A 21,601-nucleotide genomic window follows, 5' to 3' on the forward strand; every position below is an offset into this window, starting at 1 on the left:
TTCGAGGCCAGCCTGGTCTACAGAGTGAGTTCCAGGACAGCCAGGGCTACACAGAGAAACCCTGTCTCAAAAAACAAAAAAAAAAAAAAAAAAAAGAAACCTTATCTCAGTCAGGCATGAGGCCAGCCTGGTCTACAAGGCAAGTCCCAGGACAGTCAGGACTGTTATGCAGGGAAACCCAGTCTCAAAAAAACAAAACAAAACAAAAACAAAACCAAAAAAAAAAAATATATCTTTTAATAAAACAAAACAAAGCTTGCTTCAGCAGTTAAAAGCACTTACTGCTCTTGCCAAGGACCTAGGTTTGGTTCCCAAAACTCTCATGACAGCTTACAACTCTCAGTAACTCTAGTTACAGGGATCTGACTTCCTTGGGCAGAAGGTATGCATGAGGTGCACATACATGGAGCCATTTATACTACACAAAAATGAATACATATATTTTAAAAAAACTGTCTCAAATACAGCGGCAAATGGTAGAGGAAGCCTCCCAAGTTGGCCTCTGGTCTCGACGTAAGAGTGTTTGCACACATGCCACACACATGTGTTTGCACCCTTGCCATACAAAAGTGTGCACATTACAACTGGGGAGCAACGAAGCAGTCTTTACACTTGTTCCCAGCGGTTTGCAGAGAAAAGCAGGTGCACGGAGTGATCCTCTAGTTCTGTTTTCTTTTCTAAGTAGGAATTCAGAAGCTTGCCGATTTCTGTTGATCTTTCTGGAAAAAGATACACACGACTGAAATCAGACTCTTTACCTCGTCTACTGTGGTTTGCACTTAAGTTCTCTCCTTGCACTTACACCTAACTCTGAACCTCCAGGCAGCTTTGGACAATCTCTGAAACCAAAGAAGTTTCCCCGAGAGAAGGAAGTAATGTGCTGCGTGTAAGTCTTGATTTCAAAAGGACTTAATTCCTTTGACTGGTTGCTTTGAAAATTAAAATATCGTGGAAAGTGGTTGTTCCAATCCCCAACCTACTTAATTTGTAGGATCAGGGGTTGGTGTACAGGGCTCAAGGCCAAAAGTCAACCTTATGTTCCTTTTTCAGTACTTTTCCACCTTGTGTTTTCAGAGAAGGGCTTCTTCTACCTGAAGCTCAGTTTTGGCTGGACTGGCTGGCCCACAAGTCCCAGGAACGAGCCAGTCTCACCGCTCCAGCACTAGGATAAGCAACCGTACCAGGTTTTTTACCTGGGAAACTAAACTCAGGCCCTCATTTCAGCCTGTATTTTATTAACTAAGCCATCTCCACCACCCGGGCCCAAATCAATGACCAATTTAGAAAATGTCTTCCAGGCTTGTCTGCTGGCCAATCTGGTGAGGCCAGTTTTCTCAATTGAGGTAGCTTGAGTTAAGCTGACACAGACTAGCTAGCACACGCATGCACAATAATAAAAAAATAAATAGATGTTCTAAAAGCTTTTAAAGATACAAAGACTAAAGCCCAAAGAGAGTGAGGGAATTCTCAGGGCCCGCCCGCGCACCGGGGAAACGCAGCAGCTCCGCTCTGTGGCCCGAGGCGCACAGCGCGGTCACCAGCTTGAGGCCCTGCGTGGTCTTGCCAGCACGGTCCACACCCTCCAGCACGATGAGCGCCCCCCGACGCGACGCCATCGCGAGTGACAGCCTGCACAGCACCAGTCAACCTGCCAGGTTCCCGCCAATGTTAAGAGGGAGCAGCAAGCAGGCGCGCGTGGATACCCTGCTCGCTCCGCCTCTTCCGGCTGGGAATGGAGTTCTGTAGCCTGCGGGGAACCGCTTCCGGACGTGACGTAATCTAGGCCCGGGAGCCTGCTGTTTAGCGAGCGCCAACTCGCGGGACTTCCGTTTGCCGATCCCAGAGAGCCCCAATCTTACCGCCTGTGGTTGTGCAGCCTCAGGTCACGTGGAAGTTCGAGCACAGTAACGGAATGAAATTTTCATGCCCCTAAGCGCGGTACTGAGGGGTTCTAAAAGTTTATCACTCACACACCTGCGCGCGTACACGAGCCGTGTGATGATCAGGTTCTGAAAGGAGTTAAGGATAGAGCAGCCACCCCCAAGATGTACTTTCTGCAGCATCTTCGAACCGCTCAGGAATTTCCCTTGGCGTTGGTGGGAGGAAACCCATGGAGGGATGGGTTTATTTGCAGCGTTGGGCAGAATTAATTCCCCCCCCCCCCCTTTTAATCCCTTTCCCCCTAGCTGTGTTTTTACAGAAAAAATAAAATCAGAGGAAATCCATGAGCAGGAGGCGGGCAAATCTCTCTGAGTCTGAAGCCAGTTACACAGTTTCAGGCCAGCCAGAGATACATTGTGAGACCCAGGCTCAAAAAACCCAAACCACAGTACTTACGAGGAAGAGACAAGGAAGAGACAAAAGGATCCGCCGTCAAAGGCTGGGCTGGGCTGTTTCTAAGACTGGCTAGGGAACTACTCAGTCGCGAGAGCACTTGCCTAACTCGAACAAAGACCTGGCTTCCATACCCAGCACAGGATAAATTGGATATAGGGAGTGACATAGCCTTTAAACCCAGCATTTGGGAGGTAGATCAAGGTTTATGCAAACATTTGAACTAACACCCAGTCAAAGAAGAGACACAAATGCCAGACACATATGTAAAAACGCGCAACATAAACATATTGTTAGGAATCATAAATTAAGATAATTTCACACCTCTTCGAGAATAGCCCAAATCTACAATTCTAACCATTTATCATGCTGGTGAGGACGTGGAACGAAGGAAACTCAGTGCAGAGGAGAAGGCAAAAAATGGTGTGGAAGACAGCTTGGCTGATTCTCAAGAAAGCACTCTGCTTTTAACATGAAGTCAATATTTACCCAAATGGGTCGGAAACTATGTCTGCACACAAATGATTGTATCAGCTCTAGCCACACTTGCCTAAATATGGAAGCAGCTAAGTTGTCCTCCAACACGCAAGCTGATAAACTGATAATTACATAGTGGAATCATTTTGAAGTAAAAAGTGAATTGTCAAGACTAGGACATGGAGGAACCTGAACGGTAGAATGATAAATGCAGCCAATCTGAAAAGACTGCATACTGTAAAATGCAACTACATGGCATTCTAGCAAAGCGAAGCTACAAACTCTAAAATGTTTATTGGTTACGTGTGTGTGTGTGTGTGTGTGTGTGTGTGTGTGTGGGCACGCTATTGTAGTAGACCAGAGGAATTAAAGGCAGTGAAAATATTCTTCAGGATGCTATAAGGGGGATACTTAATACTTCTCAGAAACATTAGAGCACACCAAGTGTGGACTCTATGGTAAACCATGGATTTCAGTTAATAATGTATCAGTATTGTTTCATGAACTGTAACAGAGTTGCCGCAGGAATGTAAAATGTATCTTTGCAGGCATCGAGGGGTGCGTGGCTTCTTCACGAAGGGCGAGTCAAGGCAACCGAGGTCCAGCGTGGGCACGCCCCCCTCGGGACCAGACAGCTCCAAAGAGCATGGAAGTTAACCGAGGCCTGTGAGGGGGTCTCCTTCCGGGATCCCCTCAGCCAGGAGAAGCCACAGGCAGCGGGTGTCTGAAGAACGCGGGCAGAGTGGCAGGTGTCGGCTGGCAGGCTTGGCGCCGGCACACGTGCAAACGGCGTCCCCTGCCAGGGCTTGGAATCCGGCAGGGCCAGAGACAGAGCTTCCCCATTGCAAACTGCGAACCGAGCGCTTCGCCCACCCGCGTTCCCTCACGGCAAGCCCCACAGCGCCGCCTGGCGACCGCAGCCGGCCGGAAGCATAGGGGTGGTCCCTGAGTCGCCCCGCCCACCTTCCGGCCAATCGGAGCGCGCGGCTCATGAATAGTGAGCGCGCGGCGCCGCCCCGCCCCGAGTCCGCGGCACCGCCCGCTCGCGCAGACCCCGAGCGTGGCCGCAGCGAAGATGGCGACTGCCATGTACTTGGAGCACTATCTGGACAGTAAGCACTCTGGCCGAGCCGCCGCCCGGGCGGGTCCGCGCCGCCGCCGCCGCCCCCCGGCCCACCGCGATCCGTGCGGGGCTCCGGGATGCGGAGGAGGATGGGGACAGATCTTAGGGACTGTGGGGGCTCACGGCGGGTCTGGGGAGGGGCCGCAGATGGAGGGCGTGGGGCGCGGCGCGGGGTCCCGACGCCTCCGCCGCGCCAATTCCAGGTGCGTCACGGAGGGGTGTGGCCAGCGGCTCAGCCCTCCTTCTCCGCTTCGGCCACACCCCCGACGCTGACCACGCCCCTGTCCCCTCCTCTCTACTTTGATCTAGGTTGCGGGGAGGCCCGCCCCTTCTTCACCTGCGGCTGGTGGTGCTCAAATCCCGCTGTGGAGCCAAAGCCGCTGTGTTTGCTTGTGGAGCTGTAGGAAGGGGCTCTAGGCTAGTGGGGTGCGTTTTTCGAGGGAACTCGTGCTATCACGAGCCAGCCCGGTAAGGGAGGATGCCCTGTATAACGGGTTGACCTTTGACATCCCAGACATTGATAACTCCGTTTATTTATAGCCGGTGAGATTGGCTCCCGGCAAGAATCGGGAGGAGGATTATTTCCCACTCTATAGTGGAAGGATTGAGACCCTTTGGAGGGAGGTGGATCAAGCCAGTGGGTCGTCCATTTCCTACTTGGGCCTGGGCAGTGGGACTCCAAGGTGAACTATCTTTATTCTAATGTCCATCCAGTGGGCATTCTGAGGTGGGTTCAAGGCGAGGTCATTTCATTGCTAGCATTGTGTGATGGTCCCTGTCTGCTCTCTCCACCTGCCCTGTACCACCCACGCGTTGGCAGGAGCCGTATTTCTCTACAACTCACTTACTAGTTGGGGCACACTTTATATATATATGGCTCCAAGATTAAGGCAGGGGTAAATATAGATCTAGAAACTGACGATAAAGGTCTCTCTATCCGACAGCAGAGAGGGCCACTGGAGGGTAGAAGGGTAAGTAGCTGACAGGGTCGCTGGAGTCAAGCTGTAGTTAGGAATGTCTTGGTGAGCTCAGGAAGTTACAGGCTTAGAACAGCGAGTTTTATAAAATTTTGCTCTAAAATGCTAGCCTTGTCGGCTGTGGAGATATTTGAATGCAGAAAGACCCAGAGAGCCTGCTGTAAACTTATGGACTGAGGCATATCTGTACCAGGGGATGCAGTGTGGGCAGAAAAGCCGCATGGGACTGGTGAGCTGCTCAGTGTGGGACCTGCTCAGTGCCAATGGCTGCCTTTCCAGTGCTCATAGCAGTGTGTGACTAGAGACTGCTATGTTGGGCCTTGCTGAGAGAACAGTGTCTTGAGACCACATGGTCTGCAGCTCCTGGCCTTGTAGGAATCTGGACAAAGTTGGAGAGATCAAGGAAGACCCAGGTTCTGGCTTGAGCTTGGGAGGATGAAGTTCACTGTGTGTGACCTAGCCGGGAGGGAGGGTGTGGTTCAGGGGAGGAGTCTCAGCTGTCTTCCCAGCCTGGGTCTGCTGGGGGCAGGTTTCTGCATCCTCCAGCTTCTATTTTTGAAACTGTCAGCCTGTTGTGCTCACTGTTTGGTACCTTCCAACCCCTACAAAGTCTTAATCATTTTGGTCCCCAAACTAGGACAGAAATTGATGAAGCCTGCTGCTGTAGGCTTTGGTGTAAGGCCCTGTATATTTTATGTATATGGGCATTTTACATGTATGTCTGTGTACCACATGTATGCAGTGCCCTCCAAGGACAGAAGAGGGCATTGGATCCCTTGAACTAGAGTTAAAGATGGCTGTGAGCTTTTTCATAGGTGCTGAGAGTTGGGCTTGAGATTACTGGCAGAGCAGTAAGTGCTCTTAACAGCTGAGCCATCTCTCTCTCCCATCCCTGGAGGCAGGTTTTTGTCTTTCTGAGAAGTACAGCAACTTTCCTGTCTCTTTCAGGCATCGAGAACCTTCCCTGTGAACTTCAGAGGAACTTCCAGCTGATGCGAGAGCTAGACCAGAGAACAGAAGGTGGGTATAGCCTGGGCTGGGCTTTCACCAGAAAGACAGGAGCGGGCGTGGGCTGTCACAGGGCCCTGAAGGGACCTTGTATAGTGGAGGGTTAGTATTGCACAGTGTCTTGGAAGGAGTGCTGGTCCTTTGTTTGTTTGTTTGTTTGTTTCTTGCTATGTACTAGCTGTGTATACCAGGCCAGGCCCAAACTTGGATCCACTTGCCTCTACCTCTGGAATGCTGGAATTAAAGGTGTACACTATCATGCCTAATTTTTGTGTTTGTTTGTTTGTTTTGAGACAGGGTCTTACGCTGTAGCCCGGACTGGCCGTGAACTCTCAGTGCACCTTCCCTAGCCTTCCACGTACTTGGGAAGGGAGGGGCAGTGCTGCTACTTTCCCTTCAGGGTAGTTCCACCTTATATGAAAGGAAGTCTCTTGTCGTCTTCACTGCTGCATATGCCAGGCTAGCCGAGATTTTCCAGTTTCTGCCGCCCATCTCCAGTAATCACAGAAGCATGTTCTTACCACACTTGGCTTTTAAGTGTGGTCCTAGAGGTCCTAGAGGACTCAGGCTCATGTCTGTATGCTCTCACTGCCTTTGGGCCATCTCCCCAGCCTATCTCTTGTAGCCCTGGCTAGCCTCGAACTCACTCAGGCTGGCCTTGGACTCAGAGATGCACCAGCCTCTGCCTCCCAAGTGCTGGGATTTCTTTTTTTTTTTTTTTTTCTAAATTTATTTATTTATTATATGTAAGTACACTGTAGCTGTCTTCAGACACTCCAGAAGAGGGAGTCAGATCTCCTTACAGGTGGTTGTGAGCCACCATGTGGTTGCTGGGATTTGAACTCAGGACCTTGGGAAGAGCAGTCGGGTGCTCTTACCTGCTGAGCCATCTCACCAGCCCAGTGCTGGGATTTCTTGTGTGCACTGCTGCTCGGCTCTCGTTCCCACAGAGGTTCCTGTCTCACCTCTTCAACTGCTGTCCTTTGCAGTCAGCATCTTTGTTGCTCTTCTCTTTAAAATTTTTTTCTATTTCTGTACTGTTTATAAGTTGAGTATTCCTTATCCAAAATGCTTTGGGCCAGAAGTATTTTGGGTTTTTATGTTTTTCAGTTTTAGAATATGTAGTGACCTATCTTGGGAGTGCAACTCAAGTCTAAACAAATGAAAAAGTGTGTCTGGAAGGCAATTTTATGACATTGCTATTGATTTTGTGTATGTGAAATCATGCTTATGCTAAACTGCATGTTAGTGGCCATCACCTGAGGTCAGGTGTGGGCTTTCCTGTCATGGCATCTTGTCAGCGTTCAGACAGTTTCAGGAGAGGTGGAGAGATGTCCCAGTAGTTAGGAGCAGTGTTCTTTCAGAGGGCCCAGTACCAGGAATCACATGCTTTTCACATCCAATTGTCGTTCCAGATCCTTCACCAGGTACCAGGCATGCACACAGTGTATCTACATACATGCAGGCGAAACATGTTACATAAAATGAAAATAAATATTTTCATATTTTCATTGGTGGATTAGGAATATTCCACCAATGTTTGAAAAGTTAGTAATGTTTTGTCTTTTGATATTTTCATACTTAGAAACATTTCTTAACTATTTTTTAAAAATTATTTTATTGGTTTTTTTTTTGAGACAGGGTTTCTCTGTATAGCCCTGGCTGTCCTGGAGCTCACTCTGTAGACCAGGTTGGCCTCGAACTCATAAGTCCGCCTGCCTCTGCTCCCCAACTGCTGGAATTAAAGGCGTGCGCCACCACTGCCCAGCTGAAAATTATTTTATATGTATGGATATTTTGCCTGCATGCATGCCTGGTGCCTCCAGAGACCAGAAGATGACATTGGATCCCCTGGAATTGAAGTTACAGACAGTTGTGAACTGCCATGTGGGTGCTGGGAATTGAAGTCCTTTGGAAGAGCAGCCAGTGTTCTTAACCTCTGAGCCATTTCTCCAGCCCCTATTTCCATACCTAAGAAAAAAGACGTATTTGTTTTATGTCATGTGAACAGTTGTTTTGCCTACATTTATGTATATGTACCACATGTGTGCCTTGGTGTCAGAAGATGAGGGGGACCAGACTCACTGAGGCTAGAGTTAGGATGGTTGTAAGATGCTGTAGGATTAAGTCTCCAGCCCTGCTGTGCGTGGTGGCGCACGCCTTTAATCCCAGCACTCGGGAGGCAGAGGCAGGCGGATTTCTGAGTTCAAGGACAGCCAGGGCTATACAGAGAAAACCCTGTCTCGAAAAAAACCAAAAACCAAAAACCAAAATAAAGTCTCCAGCCCTATAGACTTAAAACTTTTGAAAAAGATTTACTTATTTTTATTTATGTGTATATGCCTGTGTATGTGTATGCAGATACCCATGGAGGCCAAAAGAGGGCATCAGGTCTCCTGGAGCTAGAGTTAGAGGCCTCTAGACTCTAGTGCTTTTAACTGCTGAGCCATCTTTCCAGCTCACTCTTTTTTAAAGTTAATTGATTTGTGTGTGTTTGTGTACTCATACGCATTTGTTTCTGTACATGTATGTGGAGATCAGAGGATAACTTTGGGAATCTGTTCTTTCTAGGGATTGAACTCGGGTCATTGGGCTTGATGACAAATAACTTCAGCCACTGAGCCATTTTCACTGTCTGTCCCTCCACCCCTTCAAATGGGGTCTCCTAGCCTGGGTTGGTCTTGAACTTGCTGTGTAGCCCAGGCTATCCTGAAGTCCTAATCCTACCTCCTCTATCTCTCAGGTACTGGGAATGTAGAAAGTGCTGTCCTGGCAGGCTTTCAGCTCCCTACTTCTAAGCAGCATTGCTCTTGTCGCTCGCCCTTCCTTCCCTCGTTTGTTCCTTCCCTCCCTCCCTCCCTCCCTCCCTCCCTCCCTCCCTCCCTCCTTCCTTCCTTCCTTCCTTCCTTCCTTCCTTCCTTCCTTCCTTCCTTCCTATCTTTGGTGGATCTCACTGTGTAGACTCCTAGGCTAGCCTGGAACTCACCAGAGATGCACTTGCCTCTGCCTCTTGAGTGCTGGGATTAAAGGTGTGCACCAGCACACTAGGCTTCTTTTGCTTCTAATTTTATTTGATGATTTTGTGTACATGTGTCTGTATGTTTACGTGCACTCGCAATAGTCTGTGAGGTTTAGAGGACAATTTGTAGGAGGTGTTTATTTTCTTTCCATCATGTTCTCAGGAATTGAACTCAGGTTGTCAGGTTGGGTGGCAAGCTCCTTTATCTGCCTCTGTCGCCCAACACTGGATGCTGGATCCTCCTGTTGCTTTTTCTTATTTTCAGACAGCTCCGGACTGGTTTTGTTGACAGTGAAGATGTCTGTGTTGTGCTTACATGACTTGTTTGAACGTTGAGACAGTGTTACTCTGTGTAGCTCTGGCTATCCTGGAACTCACTCTGTAGACCAGACTGGCCTTGGACTCACAGATACTCCCCTCTCTGCCTCCATGCGCTGGTGTGCACCTCTAAGCCTGGCTCTTACAGGATTTTTCTGAGTAACTGTTTTCCTTGGAGTTACTGATAACTTTGTTTTCCTTGCTTCCCACTTTCTGCCCTTTGCTTCCAGCCACCCCTCCCCCCCCTGGACTGTCAGAGTGAGGTCCCACTGGAGGGTCCCCATTCCCCAGGCTGTTGATTAATGTGTGTTCGCCCACCTTTTGTTGCTGCTTTTGAAAATCTCTGTTTACATTCTCTTTGGAGAACCCTGTTCCTTGGATCCCGAAGTCTTCCCTTTTGATTTGCTCCGTTTGTTTTTGACAGGGACAGAAGGACAGGTAAATTTACCCTGGAGGTGAACTTCTGGTGACAGCACTCATGTGAAGAGTAGTTGTTCCAGCCTTCATTTGATTGCTGCTTATCTGGGTGTGGACCTCTGGAGGCTGTGGAGGCTATCTCTGCTGTCTCCTGACCTGCTTGTCGGTGTTGAGCACTCTGATATTGTTTAGATTCTGAAATTAAGCAATTTTGGTATAGGGGCTGGAGAGATGGCTCAATGGTTGTTGGGTTTGTAGAAGACCTGAGTTTGCTGCTCAGCCCCCTCAGGAGGCTCGCTATTACCTGTAACTCCAGCTCTAGGGGATCTTACACCCCAGCCTCCTTGGTTACTCATGTGTGCATGTCCATACATACACACATAAAAAACTAATAAGAATGGGGCAGACCTTTAATGCCAACACTTGGGAAGCAGAGGCAGGCAAGCCTCTGAGAGTTGGAGGCCAGCCTGGTCTAACCAGAGTGCTCTAGGACAGCCAGGGCTGCACAGTGAGACCTGGTCTCAAAAAGCCAACCCAACTAAAACAACCAAAAAACTAATAAAAAACTTTATAAAAGTGAAAAAAGAAATGCTCTTTTTTCTTTTGAGATTTATATATTTATTCATTTGGTTTTTCAAGACAGAGTAGCCCACACTGGCCTTTAGCTCAGAGATCTTGTGTACTGAGATTAGAGGCAGGCATCACCACTGCCTGGCAACGAGATTTAAAATTTTATATATATATATAAAACAAATATATATATTTGTTTTGTGACAGGTGTTACAGTAAATATTATTTGGGAATATCTACCCCACCTTTGATCATTTATTTCCCAAGTAAAAGATATAAAACCTTTGTATTTTTAATAAGCCTTAAAGCACTAGAGCTGGGCAGATACCAACTTTCTGTGCTGTATTTTGTCTACTTCCTGTCAGTAACTCCGAGATACTACTTGTCATGTATCGCCTGGGCTACTTCTACTCCAACAAGCGGGCCCTCATGACTATGTGCTCACACTTCACCTCCCCCTTAGCCCCTTTTTCCTCTCTCCTGTCATGATCCCTGCCTCAGACTCTAAGCCTAGGAACCATAGCCCCGCCTACCTCTCCTGCCCAGCTACAGGCTGTAGGCATCTTTATTCAACCTATAGTTTTAATTTGAGGAGCACGGTTTGCACGACCAAAGCTGACATACTTGAGAGAATTCACTCTGAGGCAACTAGACCTTGGAATACAGAATTTAGCATTACAGTGCATAGCAACAGAGCAAATCTCAACAGACAGACATGGTTTCTCTGCAGCAGCACTGGCTGTCATAAAACTTGCTTTGTAGACCAGACTGGCCTCAAACTCACAGATAACCATTTCCTAAGTGCTGGGGATTAAAGGCACATGCCACCATATCTAGTGTAATGTGATTGGTTGTTCTTTGTTGTTTGTTTGTTTGTTGTTTTTTTTATTTACGGTTTTAGAGCTTTATCGTAGGAAGGCAGGGGGAAGAGAGAAGGTAGAAAGAGAGAGGGAGAGGCCGGCCATGGCCACCTGGAGAGAAGAGGGAAGAGAGAGAAGGAAGGCTAGAGAGTAAGAAAGATAAAAGCTTAGAGAGAGGGAGGTGCGTATGATTGTTTTTTTAATTATGTTTATGTGTTTGGGTACTTTGCCTACATATGTGTGTCACGTGTTTGTCTGATGCCAGAAGAAGGCTTTGATCTCCCTGGTAGTAGAGGAAGAAAGGGACAACTTTGTGGGTGTTGGCAGTTGAACCCCCAGGCCCTCTCGAAGAGCAGTCGGTGCTCTTACCTCTGACCCGTCTCTCCAGCTTTCTTCTCTGAGATTTTTTTCTTTTTTAAGACTTATTTATTTATTTATTTAATGTATGCGCACTGTCTTCAGACACACCAGAAGAAGACATTGGATCCTTTTACAAATGGTTGTGAGCCACCAGGTGGTTGCTGGGAATTGAACTCAGGACCTTTGGAAGAGCAGTCAGAGCTCCTAACCGCTGAGCCATCTCTCCAGCCCTTCTCTGAGATTTTTAAGGTTCATAGGGGCATTCTTTGAGACAACATTGCTCATTGCTGGGACTGTCCACAGGTTATCCAAACGAGGAGACCTCATTTCTTGGAAATATGATTGACATTCAGACAGTTATAAAATGTTTATAGATGACTTCATAGCTCCCATTAGGCCAGCTTCTCTCTCCCACCACTCAGCTGGAGAGACCCAACATGGTACCTGGAAACCTCTCCCCCTGTAACCACAGAGTCCCATTTCTCAGTCAGAGCAAAGAGTTGTACATGTCTCTGCTATTGCTATTCATGGAAGCATGCAGGATGTTTCTATGTGTTTTGCTGTGTCGTTCACTCCTTTGGCTATGTGACTAAATTGTATAACAGGAGCCAAGCAAGGTGACCATATGGGTGTGCTGCTGTCCAGAAATCATTCAGTGGCATGGCCAGCGATGCTCTTGCCAGCTTCCTGAATGCTTGCCACTGCCTCTCACTTCCACTTGTCACCTGTCCTCATTAGATAAGAAAGCAGAGATCGACATCCTGGCTGCAGAGTATATTTCCACAGTGAAGACTCTCTCATCAGCCCAGCGTGTGGAGCACCTCCAGAAGATCCAGAGCGCCTACAGCAAGTGCAAGGAGTACAGTGATGACAAGGTGCAGCTGGCCATGCAGACCTACGAGATGGTGAGTGCAGGGGCTGGGTGCAGCCTCCTGCTGCTGCCTGCAGCGCCCCCGAAGGAGAGGGTGTGCGAGTGTGTAAGGGTGCATGGAAATGTGTAAGGGTGTGTGAGTGTGTAAGGGTGTGTGGAAATGTGTAAGGGTGTGTGAGAGTATGTAAGGGTACATGGAAATGTGTAAGGGTGTGTGAGAGTGTGTAAGGGTGTGTGGAAATATGTATCTGGAATAGGGGTTTGGAGCACCTAGAGAGGACACACTGGGGGTCTTCATCTGGGCCTCTTCCCATGATTTTGGTTTTTTTTTGAAGGGGGTCGGGGGAGCTGTTTAATCTTACTTGTTGGTGAAACCATGTTTTTTTTTTTGCTCTAGTTTTCTTGGGGTCCTGGGGAATCCAGGGCTTTTGCATACAGAGCAAAGGCTGAGCCACCGAGTTGTATCCCTAGCTCTCTTTCTACTCTGAGGTCAGCTTTTTAAGTGTCCTTTTGCAGGTGGATAAACACATCCGAAGGCTTGATGCTGACCTGGCGCGCTTTGAGGCTGACCTGAAGGACAGGATGGACGGAAGTGACTTTGAGAGCACTGGAGCACGGAACTTGAAAAGCAAGTTGGCTGCCATTCTGTTTACTAGTGATTGTAGCTTTGAAGGCTCTTCTAAATGTGTTAGGAACACAGTGGTCAGTGAACTGGGATGAATCTTGCTCTGCTCTGGTCTGTTCTGTGAGAATAATGGGGGTCTTTGTTCTTCAGAAGGCCGGAGTCAGAAGGAAAAAAGAAGCTCCCGGGGCCGAGGCAGGCGGACGTCAGAAGAGGATACCCCAAAGAAGAAGAAACATAAAAGCGGGTAAGAGGGTTTGCTTTGCCTGGTATTATTTGAAACAACCCTTGCTGTCCTGGAACTTGCTCTGTAGACCAGGCTGGCCTCGAACTCACAGAAATTTGCTTTCTGCTGCCTTCCAGTGCTGGGATTAAAGGTGTGCACCACCATTGCCCAGTGCTTTCTTTTAAAATGACTTACGTGGCAGTAGATCTGAAAGCTATAGAGTGACTGTCCTGATCCCTTAGGGTGACTTCTTCCTCTCTGGTTCAGGCAGACTGAGCCAGGATCTGCCTAGTACTGCTCCACACACCCTCCTTCAGAAATTGTGGGCACCTGCCCTGGCTCTCAGTCGGGAGTTCTGGTTTCCCACAGGTTGCCTTGATTTCAGTCTGCCTTTCTTGCCTCCAGTTCATCCTGCCCATACCACTTGTGGGTTGAGGGAGGCTGGGTGTGAAAACAATCCCTGGTCACACAGATTCCAGAGGTGAGGGAGTTGTCACTCTGCCTTTGTCGAAGTGTACTCATGTAGCTCCCACATTCGGTACATGTCCTGAGTGTAGATGGCTGCCACATGCAGGTCCTAAAGTGTCACATTGGTAGCTGGGCCACTAGTCCTGCCAAATCCAGCGGGTGGAGAAAGCCCTCTCCCACTACAGGTCACAGTGTCCTGCTGCCTAGAAGAGTGGTGGTTCTGAGCTTGTCGTGGCAGTGTGATGTCTTTGCTCCTTCCCAGAACCAGAGGCTCTGTGGCTCTGCTGCTTTTGGGTTTGCATAGACGTTCTTTCTGCTGTCTTTACGGAGTGTTTCACAGTGTCCTCAGCATGAGGAACCCAGAAGAGGGGTTTCTAGGTGGTGGGGAGACAGTGCCCACAGGCTGGCATCCTCCTGAGGCCTCAGGCATTATAACTGCTCCTAAAAACGTACAATGGAGGCAGGCTATTCACTTTCTCCTTTGGCAGGAGCCATTGTGTTATGGCTGATGCTTAGGAGACAGTCACTGCTTTCAGGCCCATTTGCTGGGCTGCCTGCTGTGGTGGCTGAATGGTGACAGTGGTGGGGCACCTGCTCTGCATTGACTTTATATTGTTCCTGAACAGCAGTGTAGATACTATCCCAATTTACTTGTGTTGAGACAGGGCAGACTTGAGGAACAAAGGGTGTGGTCAGGCCTTGACTCTGATTACAGAGCAGGCATCCGGAGACTGCAAGAGTTATTGAAATCCTGCCCTTGCTGGATCTTGGAGGTGTGGCTTCAGAACCTGAACAGGCTTTCACTTGCCTGTTGCTAATCTGGAGTTCTGTATAGTCCTGGTCCCTATCACTACCTAGATGAGATAAGCTAAATATTTCAGTTCCAGCTTGGTGATAGCTGTCATTTTCCATGGGGGACTCAGAGCAGTGCTCGGTCAGGTTCCTGTGGCTCAGTGACCACTTGACCAGATGATGGGTATCACAGAGTTACTCTCCTAGGACTGTCAGACCATCTGTTTCCCATCTTGGGTCCTGTAAGCTAAAGACAATGCCAGCTCCTTAGCTACCCCAGGACCTCATTTTCTGACGAGCCAAGGCTTACGTGTGAGAACCAAGGGGTCAGTTTCTTCTGTAGTCCTTATTCTAAAGCTTGGATAAGCAGCTGGGTCCCTTCTGGCCTACCTGGATTGTTAGGGAATCACATGAGTGGTCATGTCTAGTGCGAGCTTCCTGGCCACATCTGGGAGGAAAGCTTACCTAGCTAAGAGCCAGAGCAAGTCACATGTCCAAGGGACACGGATTACCTTTGGGCCCCACTTCCTAGGCTGTCTTCTCGTCCTCTTCTGCTCTCTTCTGTCTTTTGTTTTCACCGTCAGAGACAGGGTCCTAGTGTGTACAAGCTGCCCTTGAACTTCCTTCATTGCTCAGGCTGGCTTTGAACTTGGAATTCTCTTGTCCCAACTGTCCAAGTGCTACTTTAAAGGTGGGTGACCCCATAGCTCACTGACTGAGCCTGGAGATGCTGAGCTCTAGGTCACGTGATAGCTGACTGGCTGTGACTGTTGAGTGGAGCTTCCTATGGGAAAGTACAGAGGTAGCCGATAGAATTGAGCTACAGAGCCAGGCACACTGCTGACCTTGACTTGCCACCTTAGAGGAGACTGGCTACATGGCGTCCACTGACGGTAGGGCCATCCAGAGGTCATGGAGGCCAGGAGGCGAGGCACAGAGTCACAGATCTTTAAGAAAGTTTCCTGCTTGAAGGACCTCTTGGGAGTTGCTTAAAATCAGTATTGTGGAGCACTAGGACTTGGACATGTTCTTATGACATTTCTATTCAGAGTGGCAGGTGAATGGAGGTATTGGTTCCCTGCTACGGAGAGGCCCCACTTCTCGAGCCCCTGAGGTGCTGGGCTGGACCGTAGATGCACACCCGTGCACATCAGCAGTAACTGCAAAGGCCGGGGGAAACTTTTGGAAACTGAGAGGCAAGGAGCCCAGGCAGCCGTGCTGTGCCTTCCATTTGCCACTTCTCTCATGTGGGGACAGGCCACATGTACTTATCACTGTAGGTTCCTGGTTAGCGGCAGAGGGAGAGTGGTAATGGAGGTGTAGGGACTACACTGTCTAGACTGCCCGCGAAAGTCTAATGTCCAGCTCTACAGCAAGGCGGAGGGTGGTGCTGGACTGAGTAGGCAGAAGTTACGGGACAGGCGTCTCATTAGGCCACTGTACAGAGGCATCTGCAGGCATTAGGGTGTGAGTGAGCAGGGCAGTGTGTACCATACTGGTTCTTGTTACCCTGGTGGGCAGCTGGGTGAGGTTAGTGGGTAGATACGTGGAACCCAAGGGAGGTAAGAGGGGCTGCCAGTGTATTGTTTGGGGTGAGGATACCTGGGTAAGTGCAGAGGATACACTGTCCCTTCTCACGGGAGAAGGAGCAGTCTATTGGTTGTAGTGGCGTGGTGAATGCCTGCCTCAACCCTTAGGCCAGACTTGGGTGAGACACAAATGGACGCTTCTCAAATGTTAGCTGTCTGCTGATAGGGCTCCATGTCCCTACCAGAAGGGGGCCCAGAGAAAGCAGTAGCCTTGTCCCGTTGGGGAGGGGCCTATGTCCCCAGTAGACAGTGATGGTGATGGTTGTGTAGTGAGTTCTGAGTGATCTCTGGGGCCTCAGCGTGCTTTAGCTGGAGCAAGGGCAGCGGGCTTTAGCTGGAGCGAGGGCAGCGGGCTTTCTGTTTGCTGTTTGCTGCTGCCCCAAGGTGTGTGGCTGGTAATAGTCCAAGGGAATCTCTTCAACTGATGATTGGCACACCATATTATTCTCATTATAAATTCTTAGGAGAGATTTGACTGGAAGGTTTGAGGCTTGTACCTCAGTGATAGGTTAACAAGAAAATTGGAAGTAAGTTTATGAATGATCAGAGTTGTTGTAGAGTCTTTCCTTGGAAGCTGCAAGGAAGCATCCTTTGTTCCAGGGTAAAGGAGCCCTGGGCCACTGGTGGAAAGGCTGCAGTGTGGCCTTCCACAGTGTGGCCTTGTATGCTGTTTCCTGCCTTTTTCCTAGTGCCCTGTGGTCATCAGATCCTTCCTTTCCCGTCAGGTCTGAGTTTACTGACAGTATCCTATCTGTACACCCCTCTGATGTGCTGGACATGCCCGTGGATCCGAATGAGCCTACATACTGCTTGTGCCACCAGGTGTCCTACGGGGAGATGATCGGCTGTGACAATCCAGATGTGAGTGGCTCGTGAAGGACACATATACCTGGGGACAAACGTTGTAGAGATGGGTGGGTGTTGGCCTTTCTGTGTTCAATGTGCAGCATGCATGGGTATGATACAGGCTTTCCCCTTGCTTTGCAGTGTCCCATTGAGTGGTTTCACTTTGCCTGCGTGGATCTCACCACAAAGCCCAAAGGAAAGTGGTTAGTATGGGGTGACTGCCCTTGGGCAAGTGTGTCTGGTGCTCTGGGTCTTGTATGTCTCCGTATTTCTGCAACATTGGTCCTGGCTGGGGAGGGGCTGTGGTGGTGGTACACTTAGATCTGCTTCCCAGCTTACCCAGGAATATATGCTATTTATACTGGTACCCTCTGAAGAAGAGCTGTTTGGGCTCCCTCCCTCCATCCTGGTGTGCATCCAGTATGCCAGGCCAGGCTCTGCTGCTGCTCCCACAGGTCTCTGCCTGACAGAGTAGAGGAGGCTTGTGTATTCTTGTTCCTGTCCTACATCTGCTCAGCAGTAGACTAGTGTTCAGCATGTCTCTGAGGTTTGAGAACTCGGTGGTATTGACTTGAGTTAAATATGGATGCATATTCTTAAAATGAAGTAGTAGGAACCCAGCCCTTCTCAGAGGAGCACTCAGAGCATCTCATGGTAACATTCTCAATATGTAGATCAGCCTGTGGCCAGTTGGAGAGTCAGCTAGGAAAGGAGAGTGCATGCTCTGCCACAAGTGCCCTGATGTTTGTGGTGTGAGTGTAAACCTCATGTTACAAGACCCACATGGCAGGTCCTTTGGCTGTGCCTGTGCCTCGTGGGAATTGGCTGGGCTGTGGTGGTGGTGGGCGTGTGAGCGGGCATGTGGCTGGGCTGTGGTGGTGGTGGGCGTGTGAGCAGGCGTGTGGTTGGGCTGTGGTGGTGGTGGGCGTGTGAGCAGGCGTGTGGCTGGGCTGTGGTGGTGGTGGGCGTGTGAGCAGGCGTGTGGCTGGTAGTTACTCCTGAGCAAGGGAATGAATGACCATGTGAGGCATGGAGTCTGACTTTGAGTTCAAGGTAGATGCGGTGAGTTGTTTGTGGGATTTCCAGGTGGGGGAGTCCGACTGCACTGGCAAAGCTGTTGGGGTGTTCCCTCTGAGTCTGGAGGCCTGACAGCCGCCTCATGTGCTGGGCCTGAAGCCAGACAGAGGAACTGGGAAATGGGATTCCAGTGCAGTCTTTCTGTAGATTACCAGAATGGGCTTCCTCAGAGAGACACAGTCACTGTAGTACAGGCCTAGGTGCTCAGAGCTTCTTAGTACAGAGGGAAGTGATGTTAGCTGTTTATGAATTAGTATTAGAGTTGTCTCTCACGTGGGGAACTTAATAAAATGTCCCTTTGGATCATGAGTGGCTATTACATTCTTGAGTGTTGGTGAACAGAGTCTCTGATGTGTGTTTGTTCTGTGTGCTTGAACCATAGCACTATGTGACCTGTGTGACCCATGTAGGGCCCAGTGCAGCTGTGCCAGGAGCTGTTGTTCACTGGCTAACAGGCTTGTGTCTGCACATGTGGTCTTGAGTATGACGAATCTGCCAGCCAGCTATTGGTGTCAGCTCTATAGTAGACACCTCATATTATGGCCAGCCTTACCAGCTTGATCCCAAGGCCGCGCTGATAGGTATTATTAGTCAGCTTCAGATAAGCTCGAACCAACTTTCCCCAGAGAAAAGAACACCTCTTACTTGGTGTAGCTGTTCTCTGGCACTTGGTTACCAGAGTCCAGTCACCCTGAGATATGCAGGAAGTCTACCTGGGGTCCTGTGCGCCAGGAGAAACGATGATCCCCACGCCTTTCTCCTCACAGGTTTTGTCCACGGTGTGTTCAGGAAAAGAGGAAGAAGAAGTAAAGAAGAGGCTGTTGTGCCAGACTGAAGAGCAAGCTAATATATTTCTTCACTCATGTTGCAATATGATCTTTCATTTTAAAACTACCTTATTTCGACTGATATTTAATAATTCAGTGGCCAGTTGTAATTTTGGATATTTCCTAAAACAAGAAGCCGCTGCACCATTTGCACAGAACAATCTCACAGGGACTTGCCACAGTGACTTTAGGAGCAGGCTCCCCCATCCCGAAACCTCCCAGCACTGGGAATGGCCACACCATCAGTGATGTGTGTCAGTCTGGGCTGTAGGCAAAGTGCACGGTGCAGGGTGGACGCATTTTAACCTGTTACACTGCCACTGCTCTGTGACTGGAGGGTCAGCCTTGAGTGTGCACGGTTTCCAGGACTGTCTGTGGCAGCATGGAAGCACAGCTGTTGCTCTGTGAGTAAAGTATTATCAGGCACTGCCCCATGCTGTGCTCTGACCCTTATTGGAGACCAGGGACTCTTGGCCGAGATCCCTCTGATGTGTCTGGAAGGGACTGGGGACTCTTCCCAGGTGGAAGTACCCTCTGTCGTCTTGTGCACCACCTTTTCCTGTGAACTTCCAGCCCCCCCTGGAGATTGAGCTTCCGTTAGCCTCGGACTGTCAGTTACCACATCCAGCACTGCCCAGCAGCGGACAGACAGACAGCCAGGCTGAGCTTCCAGCTTTCTGGGGATTCCTGCCTATATTTTTTTTTTTACTGTGAAGATGAAATTATTGTACTAGCATGAAGGTCATGGGTCTGTGTGTCTATGAAGTGAGTCTGTCTACTGTGAGCTGATTGTAGAACTCTGCTGTGTTGCATCCCACTAGGCCAGCAGCTTATGTTCAAGGGGACTATGATTATGAGACATAATTTGTGATTTGTGTGCCCAATAGCAGTTCTGGAATGAAGGTAGGAAACTGGAGTGTACTCTTTGTTTGACCCCTATCCACAAAACCAGTGTTGAACTGTCTTGAAATAGTTGGGGGATGTATACACAGGGCCTGTTGAGATGCATCTGTGGTGGTTCCTTAAGCGTGACAGGATCCTGAGAGCCACTGTTCACTTAGAATTCCTCTGGCGTGTTCTTCAGTAACTCAGGCTCTCTGAGAAGAGTTGAGAGAGTCCATCCGGTTCCTGGCCTCACCTCAGAAAAAGACCTGCAAGACAGAGCTGGGTTATGCAATTTCTGATGTAAGAAGAGGCTGGCTTTTTATATTTTGACAGGCACATTGTTTTCTTCTGATGGCCACAAACAAAGCACAAGGGTGTTGTCTGCCCCATACCCGTGTCACCATGTTCATGTTCTTACTGGACGATGTCTTGCATAGTCTATCCTAGTGAAAGAGGGAGACAGGAGTGGCTTGTGTTTGTGCTACTGAATAAGTTGGTCCACGTTGACCTTTCCTGGACAGTAGGTACCAGGCAGGTTTGCTGTCGTTGATAGGCAACTGCACAAGCTTGTCTCTAGGCAGGAAGAGCTTTGGGGATGGGGCTGGTATTCTTGGGGACCCTCTCAGGGTCAGATTAGATAGACATCACTTAGCCTTTAAAAGTGGCGCGGACCTCCCTCCCTCCCCACAAAGACCAGATCTCAAGTATCCTAGGCAGGCTCTGAACTCACGATGTAGCTGAGAATAACGTTGATCTTTTTGGCCTTTCTTCACCTCCCAAATGCTGAGGTTACTTACAGGTGTGCACCAATAGGTCTGGTTTTGCAATGGTAGGGACCAAACCCAGAACTTTTTTTTTTTTTTTTTTTTGGTTTTTCAAGATAAGCTTTCTCTGTGTAGCCCTGGCTGTCCTGGAACTCACTCTATATATGACCAGGCTGACCTCCAACTCAGAGATTCTCCTGCCTCTGTCTTCCAAGTACTGGAACTAGAGAGGCATGCCCCACCACTGCCAGCTCCAACCTAGAACTCTGTGCATTAGGCAAGCCCTCTCTTTATTCTTTTACCATTTATTCTCTTTCTTCAGTGCTTGGGGTCAGGCCTCATGCTTCCTTTTAATCTTAAATTTTAGATTATTTATTTATTTATTGGGAGGCAGGGCTTTATAATGTAAAAGACTAGCTTTGAACTTGCAGTCATCCTGCTGGAGCTAGGCATTGCTGGGATCACAGATGGCCGCCACCGTGTCTGGATGGCTTTTTACAGTTTCTGTAAGGTTTTTAATCAGATCTTGCCTGGTACTGCCTTTGAAGCTGGGTTAATACGTGAGATTCAGCCTGAGGCAGCTGAGTCCTTTGATGATCAGAAAGAAGTGGTGTTTACTGGTGGAGGGGTTAGAGGCTGGATGAGCTCCATCTTCTGGCTTCCTGAGGTCATGCTAGCTCTTCCCCTGAGTTCTACCTGGGGCCATCCTACATATTGGCTTCTGACTTTATTTATTTTGTAAGTTTCTATGATTTTTGCTTTTTGACAGTTACAATGTCATGAAAATAAGATGCATATAGCTTGGCACAAAACAGAATTTATGAGTTTGGGGATTTAACTCCATGGTGGAAAAACATGCCCAAAAAGTGTGAAGTGCAATGTGGCATTGGCTGCATGTAGGTGAACAAAGCTGCCTTCCAAGAGTGATGGTCTAGGTTTGGTCCCTGGCTACAAAACAGGGGGTGGGGGGGGGAACAGAAAGGAAAATCTGTGGGTCGTTGCTGGTACTCTGATGGGCGGCTTGTTCCCACTGCTGCTGTGTGTGAGCAAGGAGGGAACTTCAGGAGAANNATTCCGGCACCAGCTCCGCCTCAGATTCAGAGAAGCCATGAACACACTGCTCAGCCCTGCTTCAGAAGCCCGAGTGTCTCCATCGCTGGACCAGACACTC

At 48.9% G+C, this 21,601-nt stretch overlaps 2 protein-coding genes across 2 annotated transcripts in view; one reads left to right on the forward strand and one right to left on the reverse strand.

Annotated features, from left to right (window-relative positions):
• Dtymk (deoxythymidylate kinase) overlaps positions 1 to 1,742 on the reverse strand; it is an 8,630-nt gene extending 6,888 nt beyond the window's left edge. The window contains exons 1-2 of the mRNA XM_021198376.1: positions 1,487 to 1,742; positions 611 to 719 (exon numbers count right to left, since the gene is read on the reverse strand). Of these exons, the coding sequence (XP_021054035.1) occupies positions 611 to 719; positions 1,487 to 1,616 (239 nt within the window). The 5' untranslated portion in view covers positions 1,617 to 1,742. The remainder of the gene's footprint in view (positions 1 to 610; positions 720 to 1,486) is intronic.
• Positions 1,743 to 3,839: 2,097 nt separating this feature from the next.
• Positions 3,840 to 20,541, forward strand: Ing5 (inhibitor of growth family member 5). Its single transcript, XM_021198120.2, has 8 exons — positions 3,840 to 3,923; positions 5,860 to 5,931; positions 12,202 to 12,368; positions 12,851 to 12,962; positions 13,110 to 13,203; positions 16,757 to 16,892; positions 17,019 to 17,080; positions 18,722 to 20,541. Exons 1-8 carry the CDS (start codon positions 3,887 to 3,889, stop codon positions 18,762 to 18,764), a joined length of 723 nt encoding a protein of 240 aa, XP_021053779.1. The 5' UTR covers positions 3,840 to 3,886; the 3' UTR covers positions 18,765 to 20,541.
• Positions 20,542 to 21,601: the final 1,060 nt, after the last annotated feature.

The sequence above is a fragment of the Mus pahari genome, chromosome 5, assembly GCF_900095145.1.
Source record: "Mus pahari chromosome 5, PAHARI_EIJ_v1.1, whole genome shotgun sequence".
NCBI lineage: Eukaryota > Metazoa > Chordata > Mammalia > Rodentia > Muridae > Mus > Mus pahari.

Excerpts from the sequence above, each read along its gene's own strand:
- Ing5 (XM_021198120.2), top strand. The coding sequence starts at position 3,887 with ATGGCGACTGCCATGTACTTGGAGCACTATCTGGACA. Across the intron at positions 3,924-5,859 it reads CTTGGAGCACTATCTGGACA|GCATCGAGAACCTTCCCTGT; the intron begins GTAAGCACTCTG and ends TGTCTCTTTCAG. Across the intron at positions 13,204-16,756 it reads AAGAAGAAACATAAAAGCGG|GTCTGAGTTTACTGACAGTA; the intron begins GTAAGAGGGTTT and ends CTTTCCCGTCAG.